This window comes from Leptodactylus fuscus, chromosome 7 (genome assembly GCF_031893055.1).
Source record: "Leptodactylus fuscus isolate aLepFus1 chromosome 7, aLepFus1.hap2, whole genome shotgun sequence".
NCBI classification, from domain to species: domain Eukaryota; kingdom Metazoa; phylum Chordata; class Amphibia; order Anura; family Leptodactylidae; genus Leptodactylus; species Leptodactylus fuscus.
In genome coordinates, this window is record NC_134271.1 from 155,373,457 (window position 1) to 155,394,431 (window position 20,975).

A 20,975-nucleotide genomic window follows, 5' to 3' on the forward strand; every position below is an offset into this window, starting at 1 on the left:
TCATCACATAGTAACCAGTCACATCACATAGTAACCAGTCACATCCCATAGTAACCAGTCACATAGTAACCAGTCACATCACATAGTAACCAGTCACATCACATAGTAACCAGTCACAGTACATAGTAACCAGTCACATCCCATAGTAACCAGTCACAGTACATAGTAACCAGTCACATCCCATAGTAACCAGTCACATCACATAGTAACCAGTCACATCACATAGTAACCAGTCACATCACATAGTAACCAGTCACATCCCATAGTAACCAGTCACATCACATAGTAACCAGTCACATCACATAGTAACCAGTCACAGTACATAGTAACCAGTCACATCACATAGTAACCAGTCACATCACATAGTAACCAGTCACATCACATAGTAACCAGTCACAGTACATAGTAACCAGTCACATCACATAGTAACCAGTCACAGTACATAGTAATTCACATCCCATAGTAACCAGTCACATCACATAGTAACCAGTCACATCACATAGTAACCAGTCACATCACATAGTAACCAGTCACATCACATAGTAACCAGTCACATCACATAGTAACCAGTCACATCACATAGTAACCAGTCACATCACATAGTAACCAGTCACAGTACATAGTAACCAGTCACATCACATAGTAACCAGTCACATCACATAGTAACCAGTCACATCACATAGTAACCAGTCACAGTACATAGTAACCAGTCACATCACATAGTAACCAGTCACATCACATAGTAACCAGTCACATCACATAGTAACCAGTCACATCACATAGTAACCAGTCACAGTACATAGTAACCAGTCACATCCCATAGTAACCAGTCACAGTACATAGTAACCAGTCACATCACATAGTAACCAGTCACAGTACATAGTAACCAGTCACATCCCATAGTAACCAGTCACATCACATAGTAACCAGTCACATCACATAGTAACCAGTCACATCACATAGTAACCAGTCACATCACATAGTAACCAGTCACATCACATAGTAACCAGTCACATCCCATAGTAACCAGTCACATCACATAGTAACCAGTCACATCACATAGTAACCAGTCACAGTACATAGTAACCAGTCACATCACATAGTAACCAGTCACATCACATAGTAACCAGTCACATCACATAGTAACCAGTCACAGTACATAGTAACCAGTCACATCACATAGTAACCAGTCACAGTACATAGTAACCAGTCACAGTACATAGTAACCAGTCACAGTACATAGTAACCAGTCACAGTACATAGCAACCAGTCACAGTACATAGTAACCAGTCACAGTACATAGTAACCAGTCACATCACATAGTAACCAGTCACATCACATAGTAACCAGTCACATCCCATAGTAACCAGTCACATCACATAGTAACCAGTCACAGTACATAGTAACCAGTCACAGTACATAGTAACCAGTCACATCACATAGTAACCAGTCACAGTACATAGTAACCAGTCACATCACATAGTAACCAGTCACATCCCATAGTAACCAGTCACATCACATAGTAACCAGTCACATCACATAGTAACCAGTCACATCACATAGTAACCAGTCACATCACATAGTAACCAGTCACATCACATAGTAACCAGTCACATCCCATAGTAACCAGTCACATCACATAGTAACCAGTCACATCACATAGTAACCAGTCACATCCCATAGTAACCAGTCACATCACATAGTAACCAGTCACATCACATAGTAACCAGTCACATCACATAGTAACCAGTCACAGTACATAGTAACCAGTCACATCACATAGTAACCAGTCACATCCCATAGTAACCAGTCACATCACATAGTAACCAGTCACAGTACATAGTAACCAGTCACATCACATAGTAACCAGTCACATCCCATAGTAACCAGTCACATCACATAGTAACCAGTCACATCACATAGTAACCAGTCACAGTACATAGTAACCAGTCACATCACATAGTAACCAGTCACATCCCATAGTAACCAGTCACATCACATAGTAACCAGTCACATCACATAGTAACCAGTCACATCACATAGTAACCAGTCACATCACATAGTAACCAGTCACAGTACATAGTAACCAGTCACATCACATAGTAACCAGTCACATCACATAGTAACCAGTCACATCACATAGTAACCAGTCACAGTACATAGTAACCAGTCACATCACATAGTAACCAGTCACAGTACATAGTAACCAGTCACATCACATAGTAACCAGTCACATCACATAGTAACCAGTCACAGTACATAGTAACCAGTCACATCACATAGTAACCAGTCACATCACATAGTAACCAGTCACAGTACATAGTAACCAGTCACATCACATAGTAACCAGTCACATCACATAGTAACCAGTCACATCACATAGTAACCAGTCACAGTACATAGTAACCAGTCACATCACATAGTAACCAGTCACATCACATAGTAACCAGTCACATCACATAGTAACCAGTCACATCACATAGTAACCAGTCACATCACATAGTAACCAGTCACATCACATAGTAACCAGTCACATCACATAGTAACCAGTCACATCACATAGTAACCAGTCACATCACATAGTAACCAGTCACAGTACATAGTAACCAGTCACATCACATAGTAACCAGTCACATCCCATAGTAACCAGTCACAGTACATAGTAACCAGTCACATCACATAGTAACCAGTCACATCACATAGTAACCAGTCACAGTACATAGTAACCAGTCACATCACATAGTAACCAGTCACATCCCATAGTAACCAGTCACATCACATAGTAACCAGTCACAGTACATAGCAACCAGTCACATCACATAGTAACCAGTCACATCACATAGTAACCAGTCACATCACATAGTAACCAGTCACAGTACATAGTAACCAGTCACAGTACATAGTAACCAGTCACATCACATAGTAACCAGTCACATCACATAGTAACCAGTCACATCACATAGTAACCAGTCACAGTACATAGTAACCAGTCACATCACATAGTAACCAGTCACATCACATAGTAACCAGTCACATCACATAGTAACCAGTCACATCACATAGTAACCAGTCACATCACATAGTAACCAGTCACATCACATAGTAACCAGTCACATCACATAGTAACCAGTCACATCACATAGTAACCAGTCACATCACATAGTAACCAGTCACAGTACATAGTAACCAGTCACATCACATAGTAACCAGTCACATCACATAGTAACCAGTCACAGTACATAGTAACCAGTCACAGTACATAGTAACCAGTCACATCACATAGTAACCAGTCACATCACATAGTAACCAGTCACATCACATAGTAACCAGTCACATCACATAGTAACCAGTCACAGTACATAGCAACCAGTCACATCACATAGTAACCAGTCACATCACATAGTAACCAGTCACATCACATAGTAACCAGTCACAGTACATAGTAACCAGTCACATCACATAGTAACCAGTCACATCACATAGTAACCAGTCACATCACATAGTAACCAGTCACATCACATAGTAACCAGTCACATCACATAGTAACCAGTCACAGTACATAGTAACCAGTCACATCACATAGTAACCAGTCACATCACATAGTAACCAGTCACATCACATAGTAACCAGTCACATCACATAGTAACCAGTCACAGTACATAGTAACCAGTCACATCACATAGTAACCAGTCACATCACATAGTAACCAGTCACATCACATAGTAACCAGTCACAGTACATAGTAACCAGTCACATCACATAGTAACCAGTCACATCACATAGTAACCAGTCACATCACATAGTAACCAGTCACATCACATAGTAACCAGTCACATCACATAGTAACCAGTCACATCCCATAGTAACCAGTCACATCACATAGTAACCAGTCACATCACATAGTAACCAGTCACATCACATAGTAACCAGTCACATCACATAGTAACCAGTCACAGTACATAGTAACCAGTCACAGTACATAGTAACCAGTCACAGTACATAGTAACCAGTCACATCACATAGTAACCAGTCACAGTACATAGTAACCAGTCACATCACATAGTAACCAGTCACATCACATAGTAACCAGTCACATCACATAGTAACCAGTCACAGTACATAGTAACCAGTCACATCACATAGTAACCAGTCACATCCCATAGTAACCAGTCACATCACATAGTAACCAGTCACATCACATAGTAACCAGTCACAGTACATAGTAACCAGTCACATCACATAGTAACCAGTCACATCCCATAGTAACCAGTCACATCACATAGTAACCAGTCACATCACATAGTAACCAGTCACATCACATAGTAACCAGTCACATCACATAGTAACCAGTCACATCACATAGTAACCAGTCACATCACATAGTAACCAGTCACATCACATAGTAACCAGTCACATCACATAGTAACCAGTCACATCACATAGTAACCAGTCACAGTACATAGTAACCAGTCACATCACATAGTAACCAGTCACAGTACATAGTAACCAGTCACATCACATAGTAACCAGTCACATCACATAGTAACCAGTCACAGTACATAGTAACCAGTCACAGTACATAGTAACCAGTCACATCACATAGTAACCAGTCACATCCCATAGTAACCAGTCACATCACATAGTAACCAGTCACAGTACATAGTAACCAGTCACATCACATAGTAACCAGTCACAGTACATAGTAACCAGTCACATCACATAGTAACCAGTCACATCACATAGTAACCAGTCACATCACATAGTAACCAGTCACATCACATAGTAACCAGTCACATCACATAGTAACCAGTCACAGTACATAGTAACCAGTCACATCACATAGTAACCAGTCACATCACATAGTAACCAGTCACATCACATAGTAACCAGTCACAGTACATAGTAACCAGTCACAGTACATAGTAACCAGTCACATCACATAGTAACCAGTCACAGTACATAGTAACCAGTCACATCACATAGTAACCAGTCACATCACATAGTAACCAGTCACATCCCATAGTAACCAGTCACATCACATAGTAACCAGTCACATCACATAGTAACCAGTCACATCACATAGTAACCAGTCACATCACATAGTAACCAGTCACAGTACATAGTAACCAGTCACATCCCATAGTAACCAGTCACATCACATAGTAACCAGTCACATCACATAGTAACCAGTCACATCACATAGTAACCAGTCACATCACATAGTAACCAGTCACAGTACATAGTAACCAGTCACATCACATAGTAACCAGTCACATCACATAGTAACCAGTCACAGTACATAGTAACCAGTCACATCACATAGTAACCAGTCACATCCCATAGTAACCAGTCACATCACATAGTAACCAGTCACATCACATAGTAACCAGTCACATCACATAGTAACCAGTCACAGTACATAGTAACCAGTCACATCACATAGTAACCAGTCACATCACATAGTAACCAGTCACATCACATAGTAACCAGTCACATCACATAGTAACCAGTCACAGTACATAGTAACCAGTCACAGTACATAGTAACCAGTCACAGTACATAGTAACCAGTCACAGTACATAGTAACCAGTCACAGTACATAGTAACCAGTCACATCACATAGTAACCAGTCACATCACATAGTAACCAGTCACATCACATAGTAACCAGTCACAGTACATAGTAACCAGTCACATCACATAGTAACCAGTCACATCCCATAGTAACCAGTCACAGTACATAGTAACCAGTCACATCCCATAGTAACCAGTCACATCCCATAGTAACCAGTCACATCACATAGTAACCAGTCACATCACATAGTAACCAGTCACATCACATAGTAACCAGTCACATCACATAGTAACCAGTCACATCACATAGTAACCAGTCACATCACATAGTAACCAGTCACAGTACATAGTAACCAGTCACATCACATAGTAACCAGTCACATCACATAGTAACCAGTCACATCACATAGTAACCAGTCACATCACATAGTAACCAGTCACAGTACATAGTAACCAGTCACATCACATAGTAACCAGTCACATCACATAGTAACCAGTCACATCACATAGTAACCAGTCACAGTACATAGTAACCAGTCACATCACATAGTAACCAGTCACATCACATAGTAACCAGTCACATCACATAGTAACCAGTCACATCCCATAGTAACCAGTCACAGTACATAGTAACCAGTCACATCCCATAGTAACCAGTCACAGTACATAGTAACCAGTCACAGTACATAGTAACCAGTCACAGTACATAGTAACCAGTCACATCACATAGTAACCAGTCACATCCCATAGTAACCAGTCACAGTACATAGTAACCAGTCACAGTACATAGTAACCAGTCACATCACATAGTAACCAGTCACATCCCATAGTAACCAGTCACAGTACATAGTAACCAGTCACAGTACATAGTAACCAGTCACAGTGTGGTTGGTTACTATGCACTGTGATTGGTTGCTATGTACTCTGATTGGTTTCTTTGTATTGTGACTGGTTGCTATGTTTTTTGATCGGTTGCTATGTATTAGGATCGGTTGCTATGTACTAGGATTGGTTGCTATGTACTCTGATTGGTTGCTATGTACTCTGATCGGTTGCTATGTACTCTGATCGGTTGCTATGTACTCTGATCGGTTGCTATGTACTCTGATCGGTTGCTATGTACTCTGATTGGTTGCTATGTACTCTGATTGGTTGCTATGTACTCTGATTGGTTGCTATGTACTCTGATTGGTTGCTATGTATTCTGATTGGTTGCTATGTACTCTGATTGGTTGCTATGTACTCTGATTGGTTGCTATGTACTCTGATTGGTTGCTATGTACTCTGATTGGTTGCTATGTACTCTGATTGGTTGCTATGTACTCTGATTGGTTGCTATGTACTCTGATTGGTTGCTATGTACTCTGATTGGTTGCTATGTACTCTGATTGGTTGCTATGTACTCTGATTGGTTGCTATGTACTCTGATTGGTTGCTATGTACTCTGATTGGTTGCTATGTACTCTGATTGGTTGCTATGTACTCTGATTGGTTGCTATGTACAGATAAGACAGTTTTGCTCTTGGATGATTCTGATAGATCTCCCCATACACAGAGGCCTGAGATAAAGCTTTTGGCCCCGCTGCAGAGTCTATAACAGGCCGACTCCTTCTCTCTCTATAATGCCGGTGTCTACTTATACTATACAGAGGCCGTTGGGCCCCTCACTGATCAGGGCCCGGTAGTGACTGCTCTCTACAGCCCATAGACTTTACCTCACATACTGATACAGACACCGCCATTACAGTCATCCTGACAGACAGATGTTAGTGAGCCTTCACCGAGACCAATATGGTGGAAAGATTCAGGCCGGAGCTCCAGAAGTGTCATTGGCATTATGTGCGTGTCAGATAACATTTCATTATCCTTATGTATTTGTCATTATTAAAGCCATTCTCCAGTTTACCGTCATTATACACAAAATGGCGTCTGGCCCCTCTGACAGCGCTGACATATAGTTCGCCAAAACTAACGCAACGATATCTCTGGAACCATGGCAGATAGCGACAAAGCTGAAAGGCTCCTGAATTCAGTGCAGGGTCATCTGTGTAACAGGATATAACGCCCCCATCTTATAGGACATGGAAGGTCCTGTATATAGAGCCCCCCATGCAGGATACTATATGTTATATGGAGGTTTATTTCTCTTATATAGCGCCATCATATTCCACAGCGCTGTACAGACATTGTCAGTCACTGTCCCATAGAGGACTCACAATCTACATTCGGGATGTCTCTGGGGTGTGGGATGAATTGGAGAACCCGGAGGAAACTCATCGAACATGGGGAGAACATACAAACGTCTTGTCTGGACCCGTAAATAGTATAATAGGGCCGGCTGGTCTGACACGATACAGAGAAAGACATAGAAAATAGACTCTTTTATCTCCAGAGGAGACTCTCGGCTTCTGAGACAAGGTCAGACACAGGACGCACATAGTGTGTGACTACTTACCTGTACATTAGTGTGATAGGACGATACAACACGTTACAGGACACAGACACAATGACAATGGGAATAGCAGTTTATTTCCTCCACACACATGGCACTATTATACTACATGTAACCTCTTATGGCTGATATGTAATAACATGGGATAGGAGAAGACCTCATACAAGACAAGTCCGTGTCAGACGGATCACACAACAAGTCTGTCTTGGGGCTGGTGACATCACACAGATGATCTCCTCGTTGTCACACACTTTGTGTCTTGGTCTATGGGAGGAGGTTACAGGATAAAACACATGGAGCTTATTACACAGATGGGGCTGGAGGATCTAGGGGCGGCCATACTGTAGTCTGTGACGTCATGGCCGTCTGCTGTAGGGACATCAGTGTCCTCCTCTATGTAATATACAGGATCTGAGTGTATCATACAGTTATACAGTCCAGGGGTTGTGTAATATGGAGGTTTTATCCCCTATAGACAGCACTGGCTCCTAGGTCTGTGCCCATGATGTCAGGATATCCATCACCAAACCATGACCCCAGTCACATCACCGGTATACCCATCATGTGTCACATCAGGGGGAAGGACTTATTATAATACAATGTGACATGTGGGTGGAGCTTACACTGTGTAATGTGTAGAGGAGTGATATTACCCATAATGCACCAGGAGACGCTCCTAATACTGGAGCTGTGAAGAAGTATTCACCATAATGTCCTGTTATCTCCTCCGCACATACACACCCGGCTTCTGCTTTATTTAGCAATATATCTTCATATTTGGTTTGTGTATTTCCAGCTTTCTTATTTCTTTCTTCTCCTCTTCAGACAATCCATTGTTCTGCAGACTAGAACATAAAACAGACAGCGCAGTATTAGTGACTTTGTATTGTGAGGATTTTCTCCTGACCTCAGATTAATCAGTGACTAGATCTGCTGAGGATGAATCTGTACAATCTTACCAGGGGCTGGTGATGGGCTATAGGGGATACATGTACATAGTCAGCACTGCAGGACAGGTAATATATAGAGATGAGCGAACAGTAAAATATTCGATGTTCGTTATTCGTTTTGAATAGCCGCTCAATATTTGACTATTCGATCGAATATCGAACCCCATTATAGTCTATGGGAGAAAATGCTTCGCTACAGGGGATCCCACCATTCGACTTAGGAGAGCCACCAAGTCCACTATAACACCTCAGCAAATGATGCCAACACCTCTGCGATGCAACTGGGATATCAGGGGAAGCATGTCAAAGTGGGAAAATACCTGGAAACCTTCTTTACTCCCCTAATGGATGGACACAAACCCAAATTTAACAAAGCTTCATCGTTATCATCCTGCTGAGATGGAGCCACTAAAGGAAACCTTGCCTTCCAAGGCCTGTCCTGGAGCTGCGACTGAGCCAAATCTAAACAGAGTCCTTTGGAACTGAACAAAATTCAAAGTGTCAAAAGACTTTAGAGACTGTTGAAAGTAATGGGATCCAGAATGAGGAGTTCATCACAAGGCTGACAGACCCAACTCCAAATGCTGGAGCACAAGCAACCAGCAGCCAGACTAAGATGGTCTCTTCTTCAAGCAAGACACAAAATTCTTTGGCGGCCTGCTTTGTCTCCCCGCCCAATATTCCTGGCAGGAGTGCTGAAACACCACCCTCCTCCTCTGCCCTTGAATCGACCCCAGCTACTGGCGTGGGGAGACGTCAGCAAGCCATGCTGAAGCTCATCAGCTTGGGGGACAGACAGCACACTGCCTCCGAGGTCAGGGATGATATCCTGGCTGAGATGGCAATGTGTTTCTCCCTGCTGCATCTGGGGTCAGGCATGTTTGTCATGTGTGATAACAGCAGGAACCTGGTAGCGGCTCTGGAGCTTGCCAGCCTCCAACACGTTCCATGCCTGGCCCACGTCTAACTTAGTTATGCAACATTTTTTTAAAACATACCCAAATGTACACGAGCTACTGGTGAAAGTGCGGTGCTTGTGTGCCCACTTTTGCAAGTGTACAGGAGCCGCTGCTAGCCTCAAAACACTCCAGCAACGCCTCCATCTGCCCGAACACCGACTTTTGTGCGACATCCCCACACGCTGAAACCCTAGATACCATATGTTTAGCAGGGTGTGTGAGCTGCAGAGACCTTTGATGGAGTTCCATCTCCAAAACCCAAGGGTTCATCAAAGTCAGCTCACTCAGTTTCTGTACCATGACTTTCCATGGGTGGCAGACTTATGTGAAATCCTATCCCATCCTTTCCACTGGACACAAAAGATTAGCATGCGCTCATCACAATTCCGGATATGGCAGCTGCGTTAAGCAGGGTGCAGGGTACAATGCAGACCAGGCCCGAGCTGTGGTTATGTGCGGTTCGCAGTAAGGGGACAGTGAGCAATTGGAAGAGGAGTTGGTGGACGATGAGGCCACCGACCCGACATGGACAGGATGATGTCTAGCGGGTAAAGCAGTTTAGATGTCGAGGCAAGCTAATCAACAAAAAAGGTGGCTAGAAGCAGAGGCATAGACTGGGGTGATGTCTAGGGGAGAAAGCAGTGTAGATGTGGAAGCTAAGCAGCAAAAATGGTGGCTAGAGGCAAAGGCATGCAAAACTACCCTGTTGCAAGACTTATTCCTAGGTCTGGGACACGTTAATGGCCCCTCATGGCCAAATTACCACCACTGAGGGGCCTAGTAAGTCAACCAGGAGGGACAATTATAGGCAGAAGTTGTGGGATTACCTGGCCAACCGCAACTCTGTCCTCTCTGACTCCTGTGTGCTCTACAGCCTACACTTATTTTCTCATCTTTTTTTCTGTACTACACATCTCTTGTCAACTTCCTTTGGGATCTCAGAGGTGGTGTCCTCAGTGCTGAAAAACACATTTGAGTCCCCTTGGCAAGTAGCAGTAAGAGAACCCTGGAGCAACCAACTGTAGCCAGCTACCATAGCATCGAGCCTGGCTAAATGCAGAGAAAGATTTTGGACCACTTCCAGAGATGGTAACTTCAGTGCTGCAGTTGGCAATGGACGGTGTAACGAGATTAGCTGAGGGATCGCTGTCTTGACCACTTTTTGGCACAAAATGAAAGTCCAATCCAGCCAAGTATGGTGCAAGGATATGATGCAAGGAAACACCTACACATCTGTCTCTGATAAATTGGGGAGTTCACCCTCATCCGCCCTTTTGGCCTGCACCATCATGCACCTCTTCCCAGCCACTCCCCATCTCCCAGGCATTTCATTGCAGGCAGAAGTACAGCGCAAGCCACCCACATGCCCAAACTTTTAACGGCCTCATCGAAAAACTGCTGGCCCTGGTGATGTTGGCGTTTATGCTTCTGGATACTCAGGCCTTCCGTCACCAGATGGCAGCTGGGGCACCTCCCTATGCTGGGCCTAGCCGTTACTACTTCTCTTGGTGGGCTGTCCCTGCCTTGCACCTGCATGTGTCCCATAACATCAGTTGGGCCCAGAGCTCCACGCTTTGCTGCAAGGTACACTTGACCACCGATGCATCGACAAGCGCCTGTGGTCAGGGATGCTGCTTATCTTTAATGACAGGCAGGGTGAATGTAATGGAGTCTGGGACCGGGGTGCAAACTGGGGTGGCCCATCTCCTCTCCCAGCCCAAAATTTATGCCACGAGTTATCTGAAAGCCTACTGCGCTGCAACCTCCACCCCAGCTACAAGCTGGAAACGCTGTACCACTGGCATTGTGAGATGTCAGCAGGCTGTGCTGAAGCTCATCACCTTGGGGGACAGACAGCACAGTGCCTCCGAGGTCAGGGATGCCATCCTGGCTGAGATGGCAATGTGTTTTTCCTTGCTACACCTGAGGTCAGGAATTTTTTTTCTTGTGTGATAATGGCAGGAACCCGATAGCAGATCTGGAGCTTGCCAGACTCAAACACGGTCCACACATGGCCCACGTTTTCAACTTGTTGGTGCAAAGGTTCTTTGAAACCTACACCATTGTGCCTGATATACTGGTCAAAGTGCGGCTATTTTTGTAGGTGAGAAATAGCCTCTGCTAGGCTGAAAACATTCAGAGCACACTCCTGTCATCTTCGCACCGTTGGCTGGTGGAGGAAGATGAGGGGGATGGTGTGAAGGGGAGTGTAAAATGGAGGAAATGGAGAGTGACCCTTACAGTTGGGGGCAGCAAAGTCATGCCAAGTAACACACTAGCAAACATGGCGGAGTTCATGTTGGGTTGCTTTTCAAGAGACAAAGGCATAGTTCACATCATGGAGAGCAAACAATACTGGATTGAACAAAAAATTGGATTGAGCTGATATAGCGTGACTGAATTTCTGGGTCTCCCACCTAGGTTTTAGGAACTTGTAATTGCCGTGGATTGCTGCTATTTTTCAGGCCCCCCCAAAGTTCAAGGCTTTTTTCTGCTCTATATGAACTAGTCACTGCTGTGGATTCCGGCTATTCTGTGTGCGGACAGCCACAAATGAAAGCTGTTTCTCCGCTATATATGAAGTTGTATCTGTTGTGTGTCCCTGTTTTCCACCGTCTGGGGACAGCTGGACGGATGTCCCTACAGTGTATAGCTCTGAGAAGAGCTGTTGGTTTTCTTCTTTAGTTCTTCCCTGCCTATCTGAAGCTAATCGCTATCTAGCCCTCAGCAGATGTCTTTCTCTCCCTATGTCTGACCGCAATAATGGCGAATAGGGCGGCGGCCGTTCTTATAATTGGGAGGTCACATGTTTTCGGCAGCCAATGGGTTTTTTCAATTTTTTTCACTGCCTCCGTTGTCGTAGTTCCTGTCCCACCTCCCCTGCACAGTTATTGGTGCAATAAACACGCCAGGGAAGGTGGGAGGGGATACAAATTTTTACTGCGTATGCGGCCTGGTATTCGATTGTGAACGAATACATCGAACACCATGATTTTCGATCAAATACCTATTCGATCAAACAGCGTTCGCTCATCTTTAATATACATATATTTGCATAGCTTTTAGAAAGGCTATTCCACACATAACTTTTGTTTGTAAATCCCCCCCAGCTATTTTTGAATTTCTCCGCTTTTATTAATATGCTAATTAGCCTCCAGCATGCACCCAGAAGTTCAGTGAGCACTGTCTACTGTGTGTAGGGGGAGGTGAATGCAGGGAGGCTGATGTGTCATCAGCAGTAGTATCCTCCACCTGTGTACACAGCTCACACAAGCAGTGCTCGGAGAGAATGACAGACACTTCTGGGTGCACAATGGAGGCTAATTAGCATATCAATAAAAGCGGACAAATTCAAAAATGGCTAGAGGGATTTACAAACAAAAGGTAGGTGTAGCCTTTCTAAAGGCTGTGCAAATATGTGCTTATATAAAAATGAGTTTTCCCAATGACAGAATCCCTTTAAGTCCCCTCAAGTTTCTTTCATACTTATGTAGCAAACATCTGCTCAACTTCCTCAGTTCCTGAACCATTTTAACTTCTCAATTTCATTTCGACCAGGATCCCACAATGGAAAAGCAGATACTTTGTCACGGATGTTTTCTAATTATTCTAATCCTTCAATTCCACCTAGTCCCATTGTGCCCGAGACAAGGGTGGTAGGTATTATCCATGAAGGTGATTTGCTCGAGGACTTAAAAGCGGCCTATGAAACTGATCCATTTCTAGCACACTCGTCAGGGGATGTACACCTATTCCTTAAGAACCAAGTATGGACTGATGGACGCCGTCTGTACATGCCAGAAGCAATACGTCTGAGGATCCTACAGTTTGTACATGATTCCAGACTAGCAGGACACAAGAGAGTACAGAAGACATATGAATTGTTATCCCGTTTCTTCTGGTGGCCCGGCTGTCTAGAAGATGTGAAAAATATGTTCTCTCTTGTGATACTTGTACCCGATATAAGGCTTCACGTTCCTCACCGATGGGGTTGCTGCAGCTATTATCCATTCCAGTATGATCTTTGAGTTCGATCTCAATGGACTTTATAGTGGATCTACCTAATTCCAAAGGAAAGATATCGATACTGGTAGTCGTGGACCGACTTACAAAAGCAGCTCGTTTCATCCTTTGTACCGGTTTGCCTTCGGCCAAAGAAACTGCTGTCTTAATAGTCCATAACATCTTCCGCCTTCATAGTGTACCACATGAAGTGGTCTCGGATCGTGGGGTACAATTCATGTCTAAATTCTGGCGGAGTTTCTGTACATCGTTAGATATTAAACTTCACCTGTCAACTGCTTATCACCCCCAGACTAACGGCCAGACGGAACGTACAAATCAAACTTTAGAACAATACCTGCACTGTTAGGGAGCGTTCACACTACCGTCGGTGTCCGACAGCTAGTGTCCGCTGATAATGTCCGTTCAAAGTCTTGTGCGGACATTAGCAGCGGGCACTAGCTGTGTCTGTGACATTTTGCATTGATTTAAATGGACATCAGGTGCTTTCTACCTTCATGTCGGATTTTGCTGTCCGCTTGAAAAGTCGGACATCTTTGGGAACGGACAGTTAAGGACAGACACGGACTGTAAAAAAAAGCACCCGATCACCATTTAAATCAATGAAAAATGTCACGGACACAGCTAGTGTCCAATGCTAATGTCTGCACAAGCTTTTGAATGGACATTAGCAGCGGACACTAGCTGCCAGACACTGACGGTAGTGTGAACGCCCCCTTACATCTGCCATCTGCTGGATGACTGGGTAGACTCATTACCTTTTGCTGAATTCTCTTACAACAACTCTCAGAATTCTTCAACAAAACAAACACCATTTTTTGCAAACTTAGGATACTATCCAAGTATTCTCTCCAAAAATCCAGTTGCTCCACTAATTCCAGCAGTTACGGAAAGAATCACATCACTTCAACAAAATCTAAGGATGTTGAAAGAAACATTGGGAGCTGCTCAGGAACGATATAAGAAAGCAGCAGATAAACATCGGAGACTGAATTCAAAGTAGGGGATCGAGTTTGGCTTTCTACCCAGAATATTAAGCTGAAGGTCCCTGCACCCAAATTGGGACAGACATTTATTGGACCCTATAAGATCTCTAAAATAATCAGTCCTCTGGCAGTACATCTACAACTTCCGGAAACAATGAAGATTCATCCTGTTTTCCATGTGTCTGTACTGAAAGTTGCTATGGCCAATCCATTTCCTGAACGGTCCTCTCAACCTCCAGATTCAGTGGAAGTGGATGGACAAGAAGAATTTGTCGTGGAAAAAATTCTGGACTCCCGTATATACAGAAATCGACTACAATACCTTATCAAATGGCAAGGGTATGGTGCAGAAGAGAACTCATGGAAACCGGTATCTAACATCAATTCTCCTCGTTTGAATAAACATTTTCATCAGCAGTATCCAACAATACCAGTTCCAGTCACGCCAAGAGGTCACAGTTAGGAGGAGAGTGATGTCAGGATTTGAACCTGTGTCCCGTGGTCTTGGCCTGTGTATCCTTGCTTGGTGAGCTATTCAGTCTGTTGAATAATTGTCTGCTGGACTATTGTGTTGAACCTACTACTGAGGCTCATCATCTGTATCTAATTATTAGAACCCGCCCTGAGTTAACCCTGATTGGACTGCCTATATATAGGTGACTCTGACACTTCCTGCTTTGTGTTCAGTTTACGGAATACAGGCTGTACACCTAGGAGACCTCCTTGCTGGAGATCGTCTTCCAATTCCTTGAAACTTAACCTTTGCTGGCTGCAAGCTTCCTATAGTTTCAGCTCCTGAGATACGACGGACTATTACCGCGGTCTCTACCTACCTGCTTCCAGTCTGCAACTACAGCCCCTGTGGGCTATCCATGTGCTGCAGCCTCCTCTGCCTGGCTATTGGACTCCTGCTCCCGTACCACTAGTAACGTGACATACAAATATATGGATATTTACTGATAAGGGTTAAACAATCAGTCCAATTTCCTGGAAACCTGCAGCACTAAATCTTTGGTCTGATAAAAAAGTATTCTTGCTAGAACATCTCTGGGTATAGAATCATCCAAATGAGAAGGTTTGGGGAGCCTATGGGCCTTTCAGTAGTGAAGGCCAGAGAATTGTGGTCAGGATTAGAGTTTTCATTCATTTCTGTAGAAAATTAGCTAGTTGTCTCAGGTGTACAATCTCTGGGACTCCGCTAAATTTCAAGTTATTGCGGCGCGACCTGTCTTCTAAATCTGCAACCTTGACTTTAAGAAAAGAAACATCATTTTACACATTATAGTGGGCGTCTATAAGATCATTCATTATACAAAGTAGCAAACTCCACTATCTTAGTTTCTACATGTAAGGTGTGGCCTTTCAATTCTTGAATATCTCTATCCAATGAAGTCACCATTAGCAACATATCCACTCTCAATAGTCTTCAGAATGCAGTCAGCAGAACATTCATGGCCGCGTCTGTCAGTAAACTCTCTGAGGCTGGTACATCAGCTAGAAGACCAGTACATGAAGGTTCAGATTGTCTAGCAGAGCTCAGCACTTATGCGGGGGAATTGTCATCCTGCAATTCTAGTTTTCTTTTCACTTGGCTGGTAGTCGTGAAGCTGCATGGTACCTTGTAATAGAGGATGTTGAGGCTCCATCTTGTAGAAGAGAATGCTCCCTGCAGGTCTCTTCCTGTGTAGGAGATCACCTGACAGGCTAGGAAGGTGAAGATAGGGTCATCCTTGGTGAATGCACGGCAAGAGGCTCTTCAGGAGGATTGCAAGTAGGTGAGGAAGGCCTGAAAGTATCTCCAGACTGTGAGCCATGCCATCTTGGATTCCATCACTATTCTGGGTGAAGTAAAAATTGGCCAGTTTCCGGGGTCTGACTGCTGTTTTTTTGCTTTTTTAGCATCCCAGAACAAAGTAAAGATGATCTGTCCAGAATTGTTTGTTGCTTAATGTCGCTCAGAGAAGGCTTTAACCCAGGAGCTGAAGTGTTATGTGTCCTTCTCCATCTCCTGCTAGGCTCCGTCAACCCCCCTCCCCCCAAAAAAATTTCATTTTTACGCTGCGCATCTGATGGTGCATTCATTTCTAGAAAATAAATTAATTCAACAGTTGGGGGGTAAAAATGCTCCCTGTACCCTGGATAAATTCCATGAGGGGCGAAACCGGACCATTCAAAGAATTTATCAAGTGGTATAGTGAGCATTAGTATCCTAGAAATGACTATATAACTGTGCGGAGTAAATTGTGTACACCAAATCCCACGCTATTTTCTCACTAGCTTCTATGACACTGACGTGTGAGTGTGTGTTTGTGTCTGTGTGTGTGTGGGGGGGTAAGCGGGGGGGGGGGGTGTATTCTCCCTCTTAAACTGTTAATCTTGTTTTTACCCTGATATTCACTCGCACAGTTTATTACGCAGTGATACCAAATATGTAGAGATGAGCGAGTAGTGAAATATTCGATATCCGTTTCGAGTAGACCCTCAATATTCGAACGAATATCGAATCCCATTATAGTCTATGGGGAAAAAATGCTCGCTTCAGGGGAACCCCAAATTCGACTAAGGAGAGTCACCAAGTCCACAATAACACCTCAGCAAATGATACGAACACCTCTGGAATGCAACTGGGACAGCAGGGGTGGGTGCATATAACATGCCCAAGTCCCAGTATTATACCACTATCACAGCCTATCAACTAGACACTCCAAACTCAATAGAATCTCCATGAAAGTGGAACAATACCTGAAACCTTCTTTCCTCTACATTAATATGGACAGAAACACAAATTTAAAGCTAAAGAAACATTAGCATGCACTCATCACAATGCCTGGCTTGATGGCAACATTAAGCAGGGTGCAGGGTACAACGCATACGAGGCCTGAGCACCAGGAACAGGTGTTACAATGGCTAGCGGATAATGCTTCCAGCTGTATTTCCATCAGCCAGTCAGCCACTACCTCCAGTTGTGTTCCTACCCAAGAGTCTGCCCCTCCTTCCTCCCAACATGCCCAATCTTCCCAGCAGAGTCATCCCACCCTTGCCCCCTCCCAGGAGCTGTTTTCGGGTCCTTTTCCACTCTTCAACTCTGTTCAACCACTTCCTGAATCCAAGGATCTAACAGACGAATTTCTCTGTCCTGATGCCCAAATGCTGGAGCATCTGCCATCTCCTGCCAATTTTGTGGTTGTGGACCTGCAACCAGCATTTCTCGGCCTCAGTGATGATGAAGAGACACAGTTGCCATCAGGGTAGGCTGTGGTTATGTGCAGTGTGCAGGAGGAGGAGCAGACAGAAGAGGAGTTAGTGGATGACGAGGCCACCGACCCGACCTGGACAGGGGGAAAGCAGTGTAGATGTGGAAGCAAGCGCAGCACCAAAAAAGGTGGCTAGAGGCAGAGGCATGTCCAAAGGCAAAGGACAGCTGCTTCACAGAAGCCAGGCCAGAGCCAGCAAGGCCTAAGATGTTCCCTGTACTAGACGCTCGTCCATCAAGGCCACATCCCTCGATGGTGTGGATATTTTTCAACGTATGCGCGGAGGACAAACTGAGTGCGGTTTGTACACTGTGCAACTCAAAGCTGAATAGGGGCTCTGAGAAGAGCAACCTGACCACCTCAGCCATTTGGAAGGCAAGCACTGGGCTCAGTGGGAGAGAACAAATGCAGGACAATCGTCGGCCAGCGTTGTCGACACTGACTCTTCCACAGTTTCCAGTGCTGGCGCTGCAGTCCAGACCACCAGCCTGGACACCTCCACATCTGCCTCTGACACTTTGGGGACTTCACCCTCATCCTCCCCTTTTCCTGCCTCTGCTCCTTTTACCTGCACCATCATGCGCCTCTTCCCAGCAACTCTCCATCTCCCAGGCATTTGATCGCAGGCAGAAGTACAGCGCAAGCCACCCACATACCCAAGCCTTAAAAGGTCACATCTCAAAACTGCTGGCCCTGGAGATGTTGGCGTTTATGCTTGTGGAGACTCAGGCCTTCTGTGACCTGATGGAAGCTGCAGCACCTCACTATGCTGCCTGTAGCTGTCACTACTTCTCTTGGTGTGCTGTCGCCGCCTTGCACCAGCACGTGTCCCATAACATCAGGCGGGCTCTGAATTCCGCGCTTTGCTGTAAGGTCCACTTGACGACCGACGCCTGGACAAGCACATACGGACAGGGACGCTGCATCTCTCCAACGACAGGCTGGGGGAATGTAGTGGAGGCTGTGACTGGGTCACAAACTTAGGCGGCCTATCTCCTCTCCCCACCCAAGATTCCTGGCAGGGGTTCTCACAAAGCCTCATCCTCCACCGTAACATCGACTCCAGCTGCAAGCTGGAAACACTGCAGCACTGGCGCCGGGAGACGTCAGCAGGTCGTGCTGAAGCTCATCAGCTTGTGCGACAGAAAACTTTTGACAAGTTTTGAATAGCCATGAAGTTGTTTGCCATGTTTTGACAAGTGGGTCTACCCAAGGAGATCCTCACAGATCAGACTGCTCCATTCATATCTAAAGTCATCAAGAACATGTGTAAATTCTTTAACATTAAACAGGCGAGTACATCTATTTACCATCCCCAGACAGGTTAGTAGAACGGTTTAACAAAACTTTAAAACATATGCTGAAAAAGGTGGTGAGCAAGGATGGAAAAGACTGGGATGTTCTGTTACCCTGTTTGATGTTTACAATCTGTAAGGTACTGCAGGCTTCCACTGGGTTTTCTTCTTTTGAGTTGTTCTATGGCAGACATACTAGGGATCTGTTGGACATTGCCAAAGAAACGTGGGAGTTTCTTGCCAAATGGCAAGGCCCCTATGAGGTAATGGAAAAGATAGGGGAAGGTTCGTCAAAATGGTGGTGTTCGTGGGGACACCACCAGTGCTGTGAGAGAATTCATTTGCATGCAGAGGAAAACCGCTGCATCTCAGGGGTTAAAACCCACAATTGAAGCCCAACTCAGACCAGGGGTCTTACAGGATGAGATCAGCTATTACATATGGCCGCAAAGCAGCAACTGATGCCCAGAGAATGGAGCAGGAAGCAGACAGCGCTGTTCTCTTTGTAGTGGCCAGATAAGGTACTAGAGGATGACTCACATTAATGTGAATAGGACATAGGCTGCAGTGTCTCAGTTCGTCCATGTCACGGTTATGTAGATACCCCTCAACCGTGGTACTGAATGGTGCTTGCACTACTAGGGAAACGGGGTAGGTAAGCTATCCCAATCTCAGCCCCGACAACTACTGGCTCTCTAAACACAAAGACCTACGGACAGGTAGGAAGAGAGCGGAAAGAGGCTAGGGACTGAGAAACTAAAAGCGGTCAATCTGTTGTGAAAGGATAAATGCAGTAGCACACAATACAAGCTAAGATGCAACGTTCTGGAGAACTAACAGGTGCCGCACGATCACTAAATACACAACAAGAATTGTGGAGAGGAGGAGTGGAGTAGTGAGGATAGGTATCACAGGACAGGGGCAAAAATAAACCTGAAGCCCTAAACAGAAACTCACTAAAACCAAAACCGTGTCGGGCAACCAGAAATGCAGGGATCTGGCTAGTGACCCCGGGCTGCTAGGACCCCCTCGTACCTGGTTGATCCTGCCGTGATCCCGGAAGTGAGTCTATGCATCTCCTTAGACACATTTCCTCTATAGTCTGCAATACACATGTATTGCAGGCTATAGTACTGGACCAGCAATCAGAGTATTACTGGTCCAAGTGTCCTTATAGAACAAATAAAAAATGTAAAAAAAAGTGTAAAAATAAATTAATAAAGTGTGTGAAATAAATGAATAGAGACCCAAAATTCCCTTTTCCTATATCAAATGAGTTATATAAAAAACACCTAAAAATTAATAAAAACAATGTATTGCCGTGTCCGTAACAACCTGTACAATAAAACTAAAACATCATTTCACTTATATGGTAAATGTCGAGAAAAAAAAAATGAAAAAAAACCACCTGAAATAATAATTTTCACTCATCTCACCTTAGAAAATATGCTATAAAAAGTGATCAAAAAGTCGTATGAGCCTA

The 20,975-nt window shown here is 44.4% G+C and overlaps 1 protein-coding gene across 1 annotated transcript in view; it reads left to right on the forward strand.

The window, feature by feature from the left end:
- LOC142214655 (NACHT, LRR and PYD domains-containing protein 12-like) overlaps positions 1–20,975 on the forward strand; it is a gene marked incomplete at its 3' end in the record, with an annotated part of 792,298 nt that overhangs the window by 69,977 nt on the left and 701,346 nt on the right. Inside the window, exon 14 of the mRNA XM_075283595.1 lies at positions 15,483–15,511. Within this exon, the coding sequence (XP_075139696.1) occupies positions 15,483–15,511 (29 nt within the window). The remainder of the gene's footprint in view (positions 1–15,482; positions 15,512–20,975) is intronic.